Consider the following 18,990-nt stretch of genomic DNA (forward strand, 5'->3'; position numbering starts at 1 on the left):
TGATGGTGTGTGTCCGTCTCTCCTGATCGACCAGTGTGGTCTCTGGGAGAGGGACAGGCTCCAGAGGACCTTGACAAGCCCGTAGACACCCCACCACTGTCCAGCCTGCTCATAGAAAGACCCCAGGGCGGATCCATCACTGTGGGTGAGTGCCTGCTGAGTGAGCTCTCCTCTCACAGCTGCTGTAGACCAGAGATGATATACTCGTAGAGACATTTTAAAACCCTTACATGTATTATATTTGCACTGGTCAAGGTCTTTTAGATTTGGCTGTCTCCCTTGTTAAGATAGTCTCTTCTCTGCCTATCTCTCTCTCACTGCCTCTGCCTCTCTCTCTGCCTCTCTCTCTCTCTCTGCCTCTCTCTCTCTCTCTGCCTCTGCCTCTGCCTCTCTCTGCCTCTGCCTCTCTCTGCCTCTGCCTCTCTTTGCCTCTGTCTCTGTCTCTCCCTCTCTCTCTCTGCCTCTGCCTCTCTCTCTCTCTGCCTCTGCCTCTCTCTCTGCCTCTGCCTCTCTCTCTGCCTCTGCCTCTCTCTCTGCCTCTCTCTCTCTCTCTCTCTCTCTCTCTCTCTCTCTCTCTCTCTCTCTCTCTCTCTCTCTCTCTCTCTCTCTCTCTCTCTCTCTCTCTCTCTCTCTCCCTCTCTCTGCCTCTCTCTCTCTCTCTCTCTCTCTGCCTCTCTCTCTGCCTCTGCCTCTCTCTCTCTCTCTCTCTCTGCCTCTCTCTCTTTCTCGCTCTTGCAATTGTATTTATTCTCTCCAAGAGAAGGGACCTCTGGTAACCATGTGTAGGACATCTTTCCACCTCAAAGGCTATTCCCACCATGGACATGCTGTGTTTTACATGTTCACAAGGTGGAGACATCTCCTTTGTTGCCAAGGTGGAGGCCCAAGACCTGCTCCGTAAACCCACCATCAAGTGGTTCAAAGGGAAATGGATGGACCTGGCCAGCAAGACCGGAAAGCACTTACAACTGAAAGAAACCTTTGACCGACGCACCAAGGTAGACACCCTCACGTTGTATAGCTCTATGTACTGTATGTTAACACACACACACACATTGGTCCCCTAGCTGTCCTTCCAATACCTATGTATCGCCCCGCAGATTCACACATTTGAGATGCATATCATCAAGGCCAAAGACAACTATGCTGGAAACTACAGGTGTGAGGTCACCTACAAGGACAAATTTGACAGCTGTTCCTTTGACCTGGAAGTGAAAGGTTTGTTGCACTGTTCGAGTCTCAGTCATACAGCACAGAACACACACTGAAACACGAGCAGTAATATACTGTGTTATTGTTTTGCATTATTGTCTTTCAGAACTGGAACAGTCACAGAGTGTTGATATTCGATCAGCCTTCAAAAGAAGGTAATGAGAGCAACACAATCTGACCACGTTATTTCGATTTTTGAAAACAGACAGTTAGTAGACTAGTTTTCAGAGTAAACAACAGAGTGATATTTTTACAGTTAGTGGTTAGATTTAGCATTTGACTAATGAGTATCCTTTTTTCTCATAATGATAAATATGACAATAGTAACATTAAACACAAACTTCACTGGTTTCGAGCAAGATTCATTACACATGGCAAATAAACCTGAAAATGTACATTTGAGCATCAGATACGTGGGACATTGTGGCTCAGTAGGAAAACCATGGCTCTTATCACAAACCAACATGAGAACATAGTGTCTGAAACATAATGACCATGAAATCTGATGTGATTAACCTTTATTAAGGTAATTACCAATCAACGTGTTGAACAGCACAAAGGCCAATGCTTGCATTTGAAACTCCCTCCCAACAATGTGTCAGAAAGCAACGCAAAACATCCCAGCCCCATAGCATTATCCCAACGTAGCTGCTCAGTGATGCTCCTGCAACACAGCAGAAACATTGTGGAAATGTTGTTAAATGCTGGCTGGGATCGCTCTCAATACTCCTTACACAAACCAGTTCGTTAGAAGCATTTAATTGGAAATGAATCGAAAGGGTTTTTGTGTAAGCCACCAATCATGTGTTAGTCTGGACCTAATGCATTTGATTGAAGTCAGTAGCCGCTGCTTTGCGTTGTTCTTTTAGCATTGTTTATCTAGTTGCCTGTTACTGTTTCTACTCTGATTAAATCTCCATTAATCTCTTCTTCTTAACAACAGCAGTGAAGGACACGAGGATGCAGGGGATCTTGACTTTAGTGGTCTTCTTAAACATAGGTGAGAGTCACTGTCCGTCCTCAAGGGGACAGTCTTATTTTTTATATTTTTTTTACTATGCCCTTGTTTTGGGTGTTTACCTCTTTTCTTTTGCCCCAGCAACCACCATTGAATCTTTTACTCTTCCAAATTGCTTTCTTATTTTGTTACATGGTATATATGTGCATTACAATATAGTATAATATATTAAAGTGTATTAAATATAATATATTAAATATATTATAGTGCAGTATATTAGTTAGTACATAGGTGAAGTAACATGTACTGTAAGAGTACATAATTTCATTAATATCAGGAGTTACAGTGAATCACTTACAAAGTTACTATCTAGTACACTATCTACTCTCACATATTGATAACTGTATTTTTGAGTTTCTTTTTTCATTTGTAAATACAAATCTACATTTTTTCTTGGTTCAAACATCAAGACAACAGCATGTTTTTTCAATGTACTGCCAGTACAATAGACCTAGACAGACCGTGACACATCACTGAGGTAAAATTACACATTTATTTGGGCTTGTCTCTTCTTCTTCCCTACACATTCAGAAACCAAAGGTTAGTAGAGAGAATAACCTAGGTAATTAAACGATTAGACCTTACTGCGGGGTAAGTACTGTAATCCTGTAGCGTCCCCAGCATGGAATGTAGCTCTAGGATCTGGAACAAGCAAGAGTGTTGGCCTACTGTAGTACGGTAACACTTCATTTACAGCCGACATTCTCAAATGCTCCATTAACAATCAGTAAGGACGGAAATGGACTTTGCGTCATAACGTCTCTCTGCTGTTTGGGATGACCACTTTTTTGATCAACAGTAGAATTCAATAATACTGTGTTTATGAGGCAAAAGGACTCCCATTTCGGATCATTAATGATCTGCTAGTGGACCATTTATAAATGATGCTGTGAAATAGTGTTATCGCTACATTGTCATTTTATTTCAACTTAGAAATACAAGGCACATATCACAATGTTTATTTCAGTCTACAGAGTAATTGCCTGAAAATAAACAAGAAGAGAGATGCATAAGAATGAAATAATAATTCCATGCTTTTTTACCTCCAAAGCTTTCCGACATTTGGGAAAATGTCCATGAAAGAACGGACTGATTGAATGATCTTTATTTCGCTGCCTAATGGATCTACTCACGCCCAGGGAAACATGCTTATTAACCTGGATCTCACAGATCTAACATCCTCTATGGACGCCTAGCCTTCCATCTCTAACATGGTCAGAGCGTCTCTGAAGTGGTGATGAGTGAACATACTGAGACACAAGGCAAAGGGATGGGCAATGTGAATAGAAAGAGAAGGAATGTAGACTTTATCAGCAGCACATCTTGGAGTAAGATCTCCCTATATTCCTGCATGCAGCACCTAGATCAGTAGTTTTTTCCCAAATTGTTTCATTCTGTTGAGGTGTCATGTTTAACCCCCCCCCAAGGAACAAAAGTAGCCTAATAGCATTTATCCGTTTATGACATTTTTTGTTATTCATTAATACAGCACTGGTTAAAATGTAGTTTCTCCTGCAAAATCTCACCCTAAAGGAAAGTAACAATGTCCAGACTAAAAGAACTCGACCCTGGTCAAAACCCCTACATGAAACATATTCAACTCCCTTGTAATAATCTGATCCCTCTACTTGCCTCAGCAGTAAAACCCTTCCTATAGGATATAATACATATAATAGACTAGCCAACCCCTCTCCCCCGTAACACCTCATCCTCTCCCCCTGTAACGCCTCATCCAGAGAGGATGTCAGAGGACAGGTACAGGGCTTCAGACCACGCCCATCCCTTTGTGTGACATGTCCTGAGGAACTCTAGGGAGAGACAGAAGTGAGGGAGAGAACGTGTGCCTGATATAAGGAGAGAGAGAGAGAGAGAAGAAGAGAAATTACTATAGAAACACAGCAGATCAGTAGAACAACGGAGGGAAAACACTCTTGAAAACTAATTTAGTAGGAAGTCCCTATCTATAGTAGATACAACAGAGAGTAGTCTTCAGTGCATTCACTGCCCCTTTTTTAGTACCCTCTCCAGAACCTCCTTCCCCACCCCACCCATAGGGAGCAGTTCCTCAGGACACGTCGCAATAGCCCAGAGCGTGGCCCCAGCCCTCACACCCTCCCCTCGTGTCCTGCCCCAGGGAGCCCAAGCAGGATGAGACGCCCGAAGTGGACGTGTGGGAGATCCTGAAGTTGGCCAGGCCAGACCAGTATGAGAAGATCGCCTTTGAGTACGGCATAACAGACCTGCGGGGTCTGCTCAAGAGGCTGAAGAAGACCAAGAAAGAGGAGAAGAAGAGTGAAGGTGCTGAATTGAGTGATTGTCCATGCGACTGTGTATCACTGTTGGGATTATGCTGCACTATGGATTTAGATTGTTTAGCTCATAATCAGCTAATCTGTGATTATTCAGGGGAAACGTTTCACTGGTTTTCTATAGGATGCATAACCATTGTCATGGGATATTATCTTTTTTGTAAAGCTTTTGCCAAGAAGTTGGATCCAGCGTACCAGGTGGACAAAGGAGGGAAGATCCGCTTAGTGGTGGATCTTGCAGACCCCACAGTAGAGCTGAAATGGTACAAGAACGGCCAGGAGATCCGTCCAACTCCAAAGTACGTCAAGCTTTTTCTTCTTTCTTCATGTGTTAGTATTCTATATCTTTTTCTCTCTTTCGTCTTTTCACAAATGAAAGGCATTTTTGGGAGTTCCTCATAAAATGTGTTTTCATTCGTGGTTTGGTCCTCATTGCCGGTCCCCTGGTACTTGTAGTTTTTATCTGTTCCTTGTCACATCTCTCAGCATTGAAAAGCAATGGTTCACATGTTAGTGTTTCTGATGGTCTCACGGTGTAAACAAGCAAGTAAGGACGCATACACCCACACGTGCGCATGAAAACACACATTGTTTTACACCAATAATTGCTTTCACATAATGACACACACACATACAGCCCTGTGTGACCCTGTTATGAACAGGGGTTTTCCTCTACTGCCTCAGCCCTTGTCAAGCAGGGACAAGTCTGACCCTACATGCCCTTCACACCCATACAGAGCTCCCATTGTGCCCAGACACACACAGCAACATGACCAGCCCAGATCTCTGCACTGTAAACCATTGCCAGCTGATGCCCAGTGAACAAATAACGTTCTCTCAACACTAATGTGGTGTTGATAAGATGCCACATGCATCTCACCAACACATCAAGAACGTTATTTGTTTTCTGGTCAGTGCGTGGCGCTGAGCTACATTTGAGTGGAAATGCACTGTTTGATGATTTAAATAATGGTCCTTTGCTATTAACTACAGGTCTTTTTCTGTACAGGGAAATGGCGGTACCTTCTCCACAGGTCTTTAACACTTGGCTTTGCAACAATCAATGGATGATCTATTGTTTTGATAGATGTGTACCCCACCAATGTTAGTGTACCATAAATATAATTTTGCGTAGTTTAAGTGTATTGATCTTACCACATTGTTTTATCAACCTATCTATAATGGGAATATATAACGAAAAGTGACTTGTGTTATTTTCTTAGCTCTCTCTGGAAATCATTTGTATAATTAAGTGATAATGCCCGAGAAGCCAGTGTTTCGAGGATATATTGTCACGGGTGTTGTGCAAACTGGCTTTGACGGCATTGTCATTTTTATACAACGGATTACCAACATATTCAAATAATGATTGACATATTTTCATTTTCAACGTTATTTTGATGAATTTATTCATAATATTTCATCCTTCCACTAGATGGTTGGTTTGGTTGCCAGAGACTCGACCCAGTCGTTCAGTCTTTTTGTTCTGTATCTATGGATGTGACCCAGTTGTTCGTTCTAAATGTTCCAATGCCATACTGGCTGGCAATGTTCTTATCCCTTGCTTGCTAGCTAGCCAACTACGGCTAACTTACAGTCACGTCAAACAGTGCAGCCAGAATAACAACAGTAGCTGCATTTGCATATGTTTAAGCTGTTTTCTAGTGACATTTATTCGGACACAACCATAACACTGAGCTAATGAGGCGCAATAGAACATGTGCTCTCTCGTCAGGACACTGTTGTTCAGAAGAGCTAGCCAACAACAGACTGCAAACTAGCTGCACTTGACATTTTTTTTTATATTTCCATAAAAATGATGCCAGCTGATTTCATGATTTCGACTGGCTAAGGAACACTGCCTGCCTGTCTCTCGTCACGACTCCCGACACGTTCATTACTATGTAACAGCTGGAGATCGTTTCAATATTCAAATTCAATGTTGCAAATATCAGAGAGACAGACAGCAAGGTTTATACAAATCTCTGCTGTTAAAAACTAAATGTTAGTCTAAAATAAATGTGAGATAATGTCCAGATGCTTTTTATAGTGGAGATCAAGTTTATAAAGTCAGATGGAACAGAGTAAATAGGCATTTTAACATCATATATTTAGCCATTGGTAATTTGTGGAACAGACACAGGCTGGAATTAGACCCACCCGTTGTATAACTACTGTTAATTTTTTTTTTTTTTTTTTTCACCTTTATTTAACCAGGTAGGCTAGTTGAGAACAAGTTCTCATTTGCAACTGCGACCTGGCCAAGATAAAGCATAGCAGTGTGAACAAATACACATACTTTTGAAAGTTAATCTCATCACTCAATCTAACATCTGTATTACTCGATGTTACAAGACCTCTATGTACCCTCAAGTGTGGCAAGTGTGTACTTAGATTCTAAAAAGTGAAGGGTCAATCTCAGGCTACTCTCAGTAGAGGTTGTTCAAAGCCAAGCCAAGTTAAAGCCATCTGGGAGGTTATTGCAGTTTTCTGTTCCCTGGTCTCCAGTGTATTTCCCAGGATTCCCTGTTATGAAGATCTCTCTCTCTCTCTCTCTCTCTCTCATTTTGTTGTAACACAATTGGCTGTTACAGTCCCCTCCTCTATCCTTCTGTCCTATCTGTCTGTCTGTCATGCCATGGTGCTCATCCTTTTTCTCTGCTATAACCACTTCCTCCTCTGGCTCCATTCCGGCTCCACTGCTGACCTTAAGTCAAAGGAAGTAAGTCCACCCGTCCTACATCCCTGACCTCTGGTGTGACCCCAACCCTCTGTCTACTCTATTCCTCTGGGTGTGCACTGACAACCCACGCTGATGCATGTTGGGATGTGTTTGTTTGTGAATGGGGCGGGTCTCTGTATATGAATTTGGCTGTATATCTTCACATTACTATGACTTCAATGACAAAGGTTTTTGATTAATAAACTAGCACAACATTTTATTCTTAAAATAATCTAATATAAAATAATACATCTATTTCTGCTTTTGGAAGACACAAGTAAGCAAAGGCAACTGTCTGTAGCTCAGTGGATGATATGAAGTCTTGAAATAATTGCCATTCACAAGCATATATGGTATAATATAACTTTCTCTCCAAGCACATATAGTCACAGTATGTGGATATCCAGTGATTTGATTGATTGATGCACTTGCTGCATAGGTTTATCTTTGAGCAAAAAGGCACACAGCGGATCATGGTCATCAACAACTGCGGCCTGAATGATGACGCTGCCTATTCCGTAGCCGCGGGAGAAGAGAAGTGTACCACCGAGCTGTTTGTCAAAGGTACCCCTCTCCATTCCATCATCCTTCTCTCTTCATTTTAATGTCTCTTTGGGGAATTAGTGGGACCAGAATGTGGTCTCTCCACAATTTCACACTCCACTGTTTCTAATTATATTGATGCCTTTTATGATTTGTATCTTACCTTTCTGCAGAGTTACCAGTGAAGATTACTAAAGAGATTGAGGCTGTGAAAACAACAGTGAACGAGAGAATTGAGTTGGAGTGTGAAGTGTCTGAAGAAGGAGCTCAAGTAAAATGGTAGGGCCATGTCCAACTTAGTGTGTGTGTATGTGTTTTTTCCCCCTTGTGTGTGTGTGTGTGTGTTTTCCCTTGTGTCCGTGTGTGTGTGTTTTTTCCCCTGTGTGTGTGTGTGTGTGTTTTCCCCTTGTGGCCCTGTGTGTGTGTGTGTGTACCTCTGAGCCTCTAACCTTTCATCTTCCCCCTCAGGTGTAAGAACGGTGTGGAGGTCCCGACCGGGCCCCGGTCACGCTACCGTGTCAAGTCTGAGGGGCTGAAACACTGGCTAATCATTGACGATGCCTCAAAGGAGGACAGCGGAACCTTCTCCCTCATGGCCTCTGGGGGAACCTCTGAAGCCAAAGTCCAGGTTGAATGTGTGTATTTCACTTCCCTCTCCTTTCCTCACACTTTCTCTCTTACTGAGAAACTGTAGATCAACTAAATTGATGACTATTTTGAATTTTTTCTATCTTATTTCTTTCCATTCTTCCCTTCATCAGTGAAGCCACTGAAGATTATTCAGGATTTGCAGGACATGACAGTGCTTTTGGGCCAGCCACTGAAGATGCACTGTGAGATCTTCCCTGGGAATGTTGCAGGTCGCTGGTACAGGAACGGACAGTTGATCCAGTCCAACGACCGCATCAACATCCTGCAAAGAGCCAAGTACGTCACTTCCCTCCCACTCGCCCATCTCCTCAGCCCCATATCTGTGTTCATGGGGGTTTCATACCTGGTCAAGTCACAGAGGCAAAAATTCTGGGCACAAATCAGGATTCACCATTAGGCCCATGTAACCTGAGCAAGAAAAACTCTGGGCCTTAGCCCTTCCCTCTGTCCTCTTCATATTGGTTAAGCTGTCTTCTCACTTGTTTTCTTGTTTTGACAGGAACCACCGATTAGAAATTGTGAACAGCGCCATTCACGATGCCGGGGATTATACCTTTGTGCCAGAGGGATACTCTCAGAGCCTCTGTGCCAAAGTTCATATCGTTGGTACAGTCATTTTAATGATACAAAACCGTCCGTGGGTTGATAGGAATATTATAGAGCACTTACTTGTTTTCTTCCTTGTCCCGTTCCTACAGATCCTCCCAGGGTGCACCTGGAGAGCTTGAACTTCCCTGACAACACGGTGACCATTGTGTCAGGAAATAAACTCCGCGTGGAGATCCCCATCAGTGGAGAACCAGCACCCAGAGTGGTGTGGATGAAGGGAGAGAGGGTGAGTGCTGACCTGGGTCAAAATAGGCTTCATTGTGCTTAATTGTTGTCGGAAGTACAGTATACATACTGAATGTATGGGTACAGTACAATCTACTATTTGCCATCGTAGGTAATCCTTGACTCGGGCCACCGTGTGCGAGCTGAAACCTTCTCGGACCACACCAGCCTCACCATCGACATCGCAGAGAAGGAAGACACAGGAAACTACAAGATAGTCCTGCAGAATGAGGCTGGGGAAGCAGAGGCTAGCATCAAAGTCAAGGTGGTGGATATCCCAGACCCTCCTGAAGTTCCCCTAGTCACGGAGGTGGGAGGAGACTGGTGCTCTATGACATGGGAACCCCCGATCTATGACGGAGGCTCACCCATCTTAGGTAGGTGTGTGTGGGTGGTTTTATGCTAACAAGTTGGATATTCTGGTGTGTGTGTGTGATATAGAACTATGCTTTTCCCCAAAGGCTACTTCATCGAAAGGAAGAAGAAGCAGAGTTCCAGATGGATGAGGCTGAACTTTGACCTGAACAAAGAGACCACATTTGAGCCTAAAAAGATGATTGAGGGTGTCCCGTACGAGGTGCGCGTCTTTGCTGTGAATGCCATCGGCGTGTCCAAACCCAGCGAGCCATCCAAAGCCTTTGTGCCTCTGGGTGAGTTCTGAGTACGCGATGTTCGCTTGGCAATGTAATCTTTGTGACAAAGCCAGTGAGGTGACACTTACAGTACAAAGGCGTTATCCTCTAATGTAAGCCGATACAGTTTCTCCTGTGGTTATATCATATCACAATAATGGGGGAAAAATGAAAGAGCCGGTGCTGTGATACTGTGTGATAGTGCAGGCCGTTGCGTGGGCTGCCCTTCCCCTTTGCAGCTGTTTCTCTGATACCCCACTATTCCAAGCATTCCGCATTCTGACTGTGACCTCCATTGGACGTGGCCGGGGCTTTAGGAGATATTAAATATGTCTTTATAATGGCTGCCAAATCATCTAGGGCTTATAGGTTTAGGAGATCAGCCTCCCACAGGGTTCAATATGAGTTAAACGTGAGACAGAATATAAGAATAGACGTTAAGAGCCGCCCCTAATGAGATCTGGTGAACAGAATGATGGCATACCAGCGCCAACTAGAGGGGTGTCCCACACACATGGGCATGGAGGTGTTTCTTACATTGTATGCGTTATACTGTTCTTATGGCAATTGGAGATCCACTTTTGACAAGGCATGAAACATACTATACATGCAAGGAAATGTTAGTGTGAAGTCCAATCGTTGTAACACTCTCACACTGATTGCTCTCAGCTGTGACCAGCGAGCCCACCATGCTGGTGGTGGATGATGTCACAGACACCACGGTGACCATGAAGTGGCGTCCCCCAGACACCATCGGAGCTGCAGGCTTAGACGGCTACCTGGTGGAGTATTGCATCGAAGGAAGTAAGAAGCATTCGATTGACATGCCTCCATCGACGAATAGACTTTCTCTTTTATAACTAGAACCCACTTGACTTTTCATGATCAGGAGAAACTCCTGGCCTGTTAATAAGTATTACCCGCTGTGTTAAGTCTATGGACGTGTTCTCCACAGCTGATGACTGGAGAGTAACCAATAAGGAGCTGACAGACAAGACTAAGTACACCATCACTGGCCTCCCTCCAGAGGCTAAGATCCTGGTAAGGGTAAGGGCCATCAATGCTGCCGGCGCCAGCACTCCCAGAACACTTCAGCACTCTATCCTGGTCAAAGAGGTCATCGGTGAGTTCTAGCCACTCTCCACTTCTCTTTTTTATGTCTGTATGTATTATTTATTAGCAAGGCTTAAGCAACAGGGCTAGGAACATGACATTTGATACACAAGTCCAAAGCACAAGTGTTCATCAAATATTTACAGTGCCTTCGGAAAGTATACTGACCCCTTGACGTTTTCCACATTTTGTTACGTTACAGCCTTATTCTAAAATGGATTTAAAATTAAAATAAATCAGCAATCTATACAGATTACCCCATAATGACAAAGCGAAAACAGGTTTTTAGAAAAATGTGTGAATGTATTAATATTTAAAAAACTAAAATACCTTATTTGCATAAGTATTCAGACCCTTTGCTATGAGACTCGAATTGAGCTCAGGTGCATCCTGTTTCCATTGATCAAGTTCTACAACTTGATTGGAGTCCACCTGTGGTAAATTCAATTGATTGGACATGATTTGGAAAGGCACACACCTGCCTATATAAGGTCCCAAAGTTGACAGTGCATGTCAGAGCAAAAATCAAGCCATGAGGTCAAATGAATTGTCCGTAGAGCTCCGAGACAGGATTGTGTCAAGGCACAGATCTGGGGAAGGGTACCAAAACATTTCTGCAGCATGGAAGGTCCCCAAGAACACAGTGGCCTCCATCATTCTTATTGGAAGAGCTTTTCCTAGAGCTGGCCGACCGGCCAAACTGAGCAATCGGGGGAGAAGGGCCTTGGTCAGGGAGGTTACCAAGAACCCGATGGTCACTCTGACAGAGCTCTAGAGTTCCTCTGTGGAGATGGGAGAACCTTCCAGAAGGACAACCATCTCTGCAGCACTCCACAAATCAGGACTTTATGGTAAAGTGTCCAGACGGAAGCCACTACTCAGTGAAAAGCACATAACAGCCCGCTCGGAGTTTGCCAAAAGGCACCTAAAGACTCTCAGGCCATGAGAAACAAGATTCTCTGGTCTGATGAAACCAAGATGGAACTCTTTGGCCTGAATGCCAAGCGTCACATCTCGAGGAAACCTGGCACCATCCCTACGGTGAAGCATGGTGGCAGCAGCATCATGCTGTGGGGATGTTTTTCAGCAGCAGGCTGGGAGACTAGTCAGGATCGAGGGAAAGATGAACGGAGCAAAGTACAGAGAGATCCTTGATGAAAACCTGCTCCAGAGCGCTCAGGACCTCAGACTGGGGCGAAATTTCACCTTCCAACAGGACAACAACCTGAAAATAGCTGTGCAGCAAAGTTTCCCATCCAAACTGACAGAGCTTGAGATGATTTGCAGAGAAGAATGGGCGAAACTCCCCAAATACAGATGTTCCAAGCTTGTAGTGTCATTCCGAAGAAGACTCAATGCTGTAATCGCTGCAAAAGATGCTTCAACAAAGTACTGAGTAAAGGGTCTGAATACTTATGTAAATGTGATGTTTCAGTTTTACATTTTTTTTATAAATTATCCCAAAATTCTAAAATCTGTTTTTTCTTTGTCATTATGGGGTATTGTGTGTAGATTAATGAGGATTATTTTATTTTTTTAATACATTTTAGAATAAGGCTGTAACGTAACAAAATATGGAAAGTCAATGGGTCTGAATACTTTCCGAAGGCACAGTAGATAAAAATTTAAAATACGTAAGTATTAAATTGTTTTTTACGGAAATCACATTACATCCACTTATCTGACCTGTCCTCTTCCCAGAACCACCTAAGATCCGCATCCCCCGTCACTTGAAGCAGACATACACTCGTAAAGTCGGAGAAGCCGTCAATCTCGTTATTCCATTCATGGTAAGGCAATAACAGAAAATGGCTCAACTACCTTCAGTGACAGCCCTTTAGTAAATCATATTTAGTTAGATTCATGCTCCTATGCAATATGTGACATGTAGGGCAAACCCAGGCCAAAGGTGAGCTGGCTGAAGGAGGGCCAGACGGTGGACCCCACGCAGGTCACTATCCGCAACACAGACTGTGACAGCATCATCTTCATCCGCAAAGCAGAGAGGAAGCACTCTGGAAAGTACGATATGAAGGTGGAGGTGGAGAACCACGTGGACACAGCCATCGTAGACATCCAGATAGTAGGTGGGTCAAGGAACACTGACAGGAAGGATATCCTGATCTCACAGTTAAAGTTGTTTAGGCATAGATCCATTAAGTATTTGTATCGGTCATTTTTACAGATTGAATCAAACAGGAAGTAGAAGAAAAACATGCTATAAGAGGGAAAGATCTCATAGTAAAGAGTTGATCGAGTTGAATGATTTTAGCTTTGTTCTGCCCTTTATTCCCTACCAAATTTTTCACAGCAGCTAATGTCTAGCACATGCAAATAAGACCCATACTGATGTTAATGGATTAATCTCTCCACTCAGACCTCCCAGGGCCTCCACAGTGTGTGAAGATAGATGAGGTCTGGGGGGGAAACGTGGCTCTGGACTGGACCCCTCCAAAGGACAATGGCAATGCCGCCATTACAGGCTACACCATCCAGAAAGCAGACAAGAAGACCATGGTATGAGTCTGCTGAATGCATCACTTGGTATTGTACTAAATGGAATCAGTATGAGGGAGAGATTTTTACAGGAAAAGTACCTCTGTATGTACTATGCATATGGAATTCAAGTGTATGTGCTACTCAATGTGATCCCCAGCATGTTTAAACTAATCTGCTCTCTGTGGGACAGGAGTGGTACACGTGTATTGAGCACTACCACCGCACCTGCATCACCATCACAGAGCTGGTGGTGGGGAACGAGTACTTCTTCAGAATTTACTCTGAGAACATGGTGGGTCTGAGCGAGGGTGCCACCCAGACCAAGGACAGCGCCCTCATCGTTAAAGAAGGTATGTGTGAGCTCCTCTGTGTGTGGGGGGGGGGATACCATTGGAGAGCAATGAAAAATATGACCAGTATGTCATCCCCCTCTACTTTCTAATATTATGGACCAACTCATTCAAAAAGCAGATGGACATGAACCACAGTCACTTCTTTTTTCGTTTTCTTCTTTGTCTTTTGTCACAAGGTAATGATACATAGCGATAAAATATTCATTTTTACAGAATTGGACCAGTTGCTTTCATTCAGAGATGGCTTATACACTACATTGTACTGCTAATGTGGATGTTGCTGTCTCTGACCGCAGATGATGAATTAAAATACTCTCTCTCCTTCAATCATGATCACAAGGGAAATTCCCCCATGATACAGCTCAGCGCCTGTATCATGTACAACCCCATTCTTCCTCCCTTCCTTCCTCTGCAGGCATGCAACTGAAGAACCCCGAGTACATCGACCACGACTTCAAAGAGCCTCCCAAGTTCACCCAGCCCCTCATCAACACCTTCGCCATCGCTGGCTACAATGCCACCCTCAACTGCAGCGTCCGAGCCAACCCACGGGTAGGTGTAGCCCGGGTCCCAGATCTGTTTGTGCTGTCTTGCCAACTCCATTTCAGCAATTGGAGTTGGCAAGACGACACAAACAGATCTGGGACTCAGGCTAGGGTAGGTGTGTAGGACAGTGCCTACACCAACCCTCTGGGAATGTTCTGTCCAACTAAACTCCTGGACATGGTTGTGGTATCATTACTGCTGATGTTCAGTCCTGCCTATTAATTAGTAATTGATTTAGACATGGGAAACCAAGTATGTATTCTCTATTGACTCTGTCCAATCAATGGCATGAATTGATGAATTAGGAGTCAAACCTAAAGACTGTGCAGCCCTGAGGCTGGGACATCCAATGCCCTGGCCTAGTGGGTCATCTTAGGCCTTTAGTCAGCCTGTTCCCCATACCCCTCCAGCCTGTTCCCCATACCCCTCCAGCCTGTTCCCCATACCCCTCCAGGATGGACCAGGTCCAAATGGTCCAGGCCCACAGCTGTATGCTGAAAGCTTTACACCTGCAGCCTGTTATTTCTGACTGCCTCTCAATCACGGCAGCCTTTACACCTGATAGCTATCCTCTCTCTAACAACACATCTCTAGTCAGCTGCCTGAAGTTTTTTGTTGAGAGGTTTAAAAAATGGCTTAAATGAACAGACCATGGGCACTATATAAATATAAGGGTTTATCTGATTAATGCACTCTTGGTTATAAGATATGACTGTTCATAACCTAATCAGAACAGTGTATCTCTAACTTGAACAATATATTGGCACTCTCACTGAGAAAATAGTACAAATCCAGACCAGTAAAACATTGCAATGTATTGAATGCTTCTGAAATAATGTACTACAACATATTGAGTTGACAAATGTTTTAATGATACAGTGGCGATGCCTTTTATACTACTTGATAAACATTATGGGGAGTAACTTGCGAAACATCCCTGACTTAGAGTATTGATATTTTAGAGGCTTCTCTAAAAAACGGGCTAACCTTCTCTGTTTTTGACTTCAGCCCAAAGTGATTTGGATGAAGAATAAGATAGCCATCATTGACGACCCGCGCTACCGCATGTTTAGCAACCAAGGGGTCTGCACCCTGGAGATCCGGAAACCCAGCCCCTACGACGGGGGCATGTACTCCTGCAAGGCCATTAATGACCTGGGTGATGCACTAGTGGAGTGTAAGCTGGAGGTTAAAGGTCAGTTTGGGCTGTAGGTGTACCTGGTAACCTGCGGTGTATGTTATCCACACGTGTCTAGACTCTTTGGTGACGTAGATCAGTACATAGTTTGTTTCAGTGACTACACCACCAAAGGCCCGTCCGTATCAGCTGTGGTCCTGTAAGTATCCGTCGTACATATATCATATATGATATATGCTTATATTGTCATATACAATATCCAGGGGGTTGTCATTACATCACCCCTGCTACTCCAATGAGGAACAACGTATTACATCACGTGGCTGAACTCAATCTATGCATTTCCTTCTCATTTTAGACCATTTTAAACATGTTCATCTAGTCACAGGTGTTCATACAAGACTTCAGTAATGTCACTTGTGTTCAGCCGAATCCTGTTCATCCGACTACCACTGTTGAATGTCCTACCACAACTTCAAAGTCACATCGTCAAATGTAGCACGCTTCACCAATAAAGCATGGTCCAGTTCTTCTTAAGGCGTCATCACACATCAACACCTCATAACTCAAACACACGCCAATACGTATTGTTCTAGATGTAGTTCCCTTGTTAGATGAATACTATCTTGTGGCTCCATGTTTTAATGTTTCCCCTCAACAGATGGTGATGTTCCTTCAATTATGTGTTTAACTCCTCATATAAAATGAGTTCAATAACTGACCAGTATTCCCTGGAGCACACATAACTCCCCCATGTAAACATTTGGATAACCCCTCTTCTCTTCTCTCCCCCCAGTCCCCACTCAGGAATAGTGAATGTATGTGCTCATCCAAGGTAAGCTTTCATATGGTTTTGGCATATGAAGCTTATGTCATTCATTCTGCATCTGTCAAATGCCAATAATACAGCTTTTCTCAGCAGTACTAGGTAGTCTATTTAAGTTCACACCCACCCGTCTGAAAGAGTACCAAGGGAAGGAATGCAAGAGTTCAGGGCTTGCCTGCTTTAGTCAAAATGGATGTGTGATATGTACAGTAACATAATAGATTGTGTATGTGGCTCTAGACACTGTATGGGCAGTGTTCATTGGAGCCAGATACTTTCCAATAACACTCTAGGGTGGCTGTCTAAAGTCAAGCGTACCCCTAACATTTCAGAAGTCTATTTTAACGGTTAGTGTGACGTGCCTGCTTGTATGACCTGTGTTTCCCTGTGCCTGTTCCTCATCTAACATATGCCACACACAAAAGGTGAGTAACCTTCAAAGTAGTGCAAATGGTCTGATCTTGACATCAGAGTAAATACCAACATCTGCAGAGCATGGCTCTTTGTTAAAGATTAAAGGTTGACATTATGCTTACATTATTTTCCAAAAGTCGTTACTCCAGGATGGTGTCCTGTACATACGTGTTATATTTACTGGGGTGATAAGATACAATTCATCCATAGATCACTTTCTGCTGATTTAATACATAGATGATATATCTATAGTAGGCCTATATTTGACACAATAGGGTTATTATCATTTGTGTCAATGCCCCATCTATTATGTACTAGAGAAGGCAAAATCCAGTAAATGTTCCTGAGCTTCTTGGCGCATTTTGGGCCTACTTAGTGAATGGTCATGTCATGGCTCCTATACCTCTGCCACTGTAAGCCTAGGCAGATATAGATTTACTCACAGACTCAAAAGTGACGTATTGCACCTGTCCTTTACTGACACTGTCTCTATTTTCTCTCCTCTCACTGCTGTCCACTTTGGTATCTCTTCTTTTTTGTACTGTATGGTGTCTCTTCTGTTTCTTTGTTGCAGACTCACCCTCTTTTCGCTGTTTCAGTGTCTGTTTCAATGTTGCACAGCCATATTTGGACTCTTACGATCTTCTCTCTGTTAAAGATTGATAGTCTTCGCTCTCTCTTTCACTTTCTCTCTATAGCTCCTAACAACAAACGGAGTGTCTCTCCTTTCTCCCCCAGGGGGCTTTACCTTCTCTGAGCTCATGCAGCGTGGAGTGCCTTTACACCTGATCGATAAGTACATGAGCGAGACCAAGGCCGCAGAGCAGCCAGAGAAGTAGTCGGACTGAGCAACCTCTGATATGCCTAGGCTGCCCGGAAACCTGTCGTCACACCACTAGTGATCTGCCTCTCACCAGCAGTCGAGGGAGGGGCTGGAGGGGAAGGGAGGGATGTACTGGACTTTGGCATGGCATGCTGTGTGCGGGTATGGAGCTAGTTACCATAGAAGAAGCCAATTCATCAGCAGCTTTGAGTCATCTCCTAGTATTCAAAAGGCGCTGTTTAAGCTCAGTTGCATGTTGGCAGTGTTTTGGCTGTAGCTTTTTATTTTAGATGAGTAGTGCGGGAAATGTACAGTAGGATGAACTGTAATTTCCACCTATCTGGACATGTTTTGTCTCTGTTGGGATTGGGATTGGGATTGGGAACTGTGTTTGGGGGAGGGAGCTAATGTTGAAATGTATAAACAATATGGCTGTAATGCAATGTCTTGTGATTAAAGATTGAACTTCAAAAGATACAAATATTAAAACATTTCTGATCTGGTGATTTGCAATGAGAATTGACAGTATTTCATCAGTCCCTTTTTGATTTCATTTTCTGTTCTTGGGAGTATGAAAAGTATAGTTGTCTGACTACATTGATGATGGCGCCGACAGAGATGGTCGCCTCGCTTCGCGTTCTAACAAGCATTTCGCTACACTCGCTTTAACATCTGCTAACCATGTGTATGTTACCAATAACATTTGATTTGGGCTTTCAAACAGACAGTTATCCAACCTTTTGTTTAAGCCTTACACTGCATGACACTGCTTTCTGTGCCCATACTGTACTTCAGGCTTGAGTATATTCTTAGCTGTCAGGCCATCTGCGCATGCTTTCATCTTCAATTTTTTGTTTATGACTCCTGGAATAAAAGAAAAACATGTAACATAGCATCCTTTGTGTAAATAAAACATTTAAATAAATGTTTTTCAGTACATAATAGGAACAAATTACAGTATTAAGATGCTTAAAGAACACGCCATATTAACTAGAAATGTTGGACTCTTACGATCTTCTTCTGTTAAAGATTGATAGTCTTCGCTCTCTCTTTCACTTTCTCTCTATAGCTCCTAACAACAAATTGAGTCTCTCCTTTCTCCCCCAGGGGGCTTTGCCTTCTCTTGAGCTCATGCAGCGTGAAATTGCAGTATTAAAATGCTTAAAGAACACGCCAAATTAACTTCAGAGTGCACTCAGAAATGTTGCAACTACAGAATAAAATGTTACAACGTTACGTTCAATGGAGCTATGAAGCTGCAGTAACCTACTGCAGTTGTAGTTCACTGCTCCTAGCGGTCAAATGACTACATTTCATTTGAAATTCCCGGCCTCATTCCCTTCCGGAGACTTGCTTC

The 18,990-nt window shown here is 43.4% G+C and overlaps 1 protein-coding gene across 8 annotated transcripts in view; it reads left to right on the forward strand.

Annotated features, from left to right (window-relative positions):
* The window catches only part of LOC139565870 (myosin-binding protein C, slow-type-like), a 41,314-nt gene extending 23,192 nt beyond the window's left edge, over positions 1-18,122 (forward strand). For all 8 annotated transcript variants that reach the window (XM_071386495.1, XM_071386497.1, XM_071386501.1 and 5 more), the window contains 25 exons: positions 35-145; positions 850-998; positions 1,101-1,218; positions 1,319-1,367; positions 2,156-2,212; positions 4,365-4,528; positions 4,706-4,838; positions 7,701-7,825; positions 7,978-8,083; positions 8,273-8,439; positions 8,566-8,731; positions 8,955-9,061; positions 9,154-9,290; positions 9,402-9,666; positions 9,751-9,939; positions 10,591-10,725; positions 10,877-11,044; positions 12,736-12,824; positions 12,926-13,121; positions 13,412-13,551; positions 13,724-13,883; positions 14,302-14,438; positions 15,441-15,627; positions 16,367-16,405; positions 17,549-18,122. In XM_071386495.1, the coding sequence (XP_071242596.1) occupies positions 35-145; positions 850-998; positions 1,101-1,218; positions 1,319-1,367; positions 2,156-2,212; positions 4,365-4,528; positions 4,706-4,838; positions 7,701-7,825; positions 7,978-8,083; positions 8,273-8,439; positions 8,566-8,731; positions 8,955-9,061; positions 9,154-9,290; positions 9,402-9,666; positions 9,751-9,939; positions 10,591-10,725; positions 10,877-11,044; positions 12,736-12,824; positions 12,926-13,121; positions 13,412-13,551; positions 13,724-13,883; positions 14,302-14,438; positions 15,441-15,627; positions 16,367-16,383 (3,272 nt within the window). In that variant the 3' untranslated portion in view covers positions 16,384-16,405; positions 17,549-18,122. The remainder of the gene's footprint in view (positions 1-34; positions 146-849; positions 999-1,100; positions 1,219-1,318; positions 1,368-2,155; positions 2,213-4,364; positions 4,529-4,705; positions 4,839-7,700; positions 7,826-7,977; positions 8,084-8,272; positions 8,440-8,565; positions 8,732-8,954; positions 9,062-9,153; positions 9,291-9,401; positions 9,667-9,750; positions 9,940-10,590; positions 10,726-10,876; positions 11,045-12,735; positions 12,825-12,925; positions 13,122-13,411; positions 13,552-13,723; positions 13,884-14,301; positions 14,439-15,440; positions 15,628-16,366; positions 16,406-17,548) is intronic.
* The last annotated feature ends 868 nt before the right edge of the window (positions 18,123-18,990 follow it).

This window comes from Salvelinus alpinus, chromosome 37 (assembly GCF_045679555.1).
Source record: "Salvelinus alpinus chromosome 37, SLU_Salpinus.1, whole genome shotgun sequence".
NCBI lineage: Eukaryota > Metazoa > Chordata > Actinopteri > Salmoniformes > Salmonidae > Salvelinus > Salvelinus alpinus.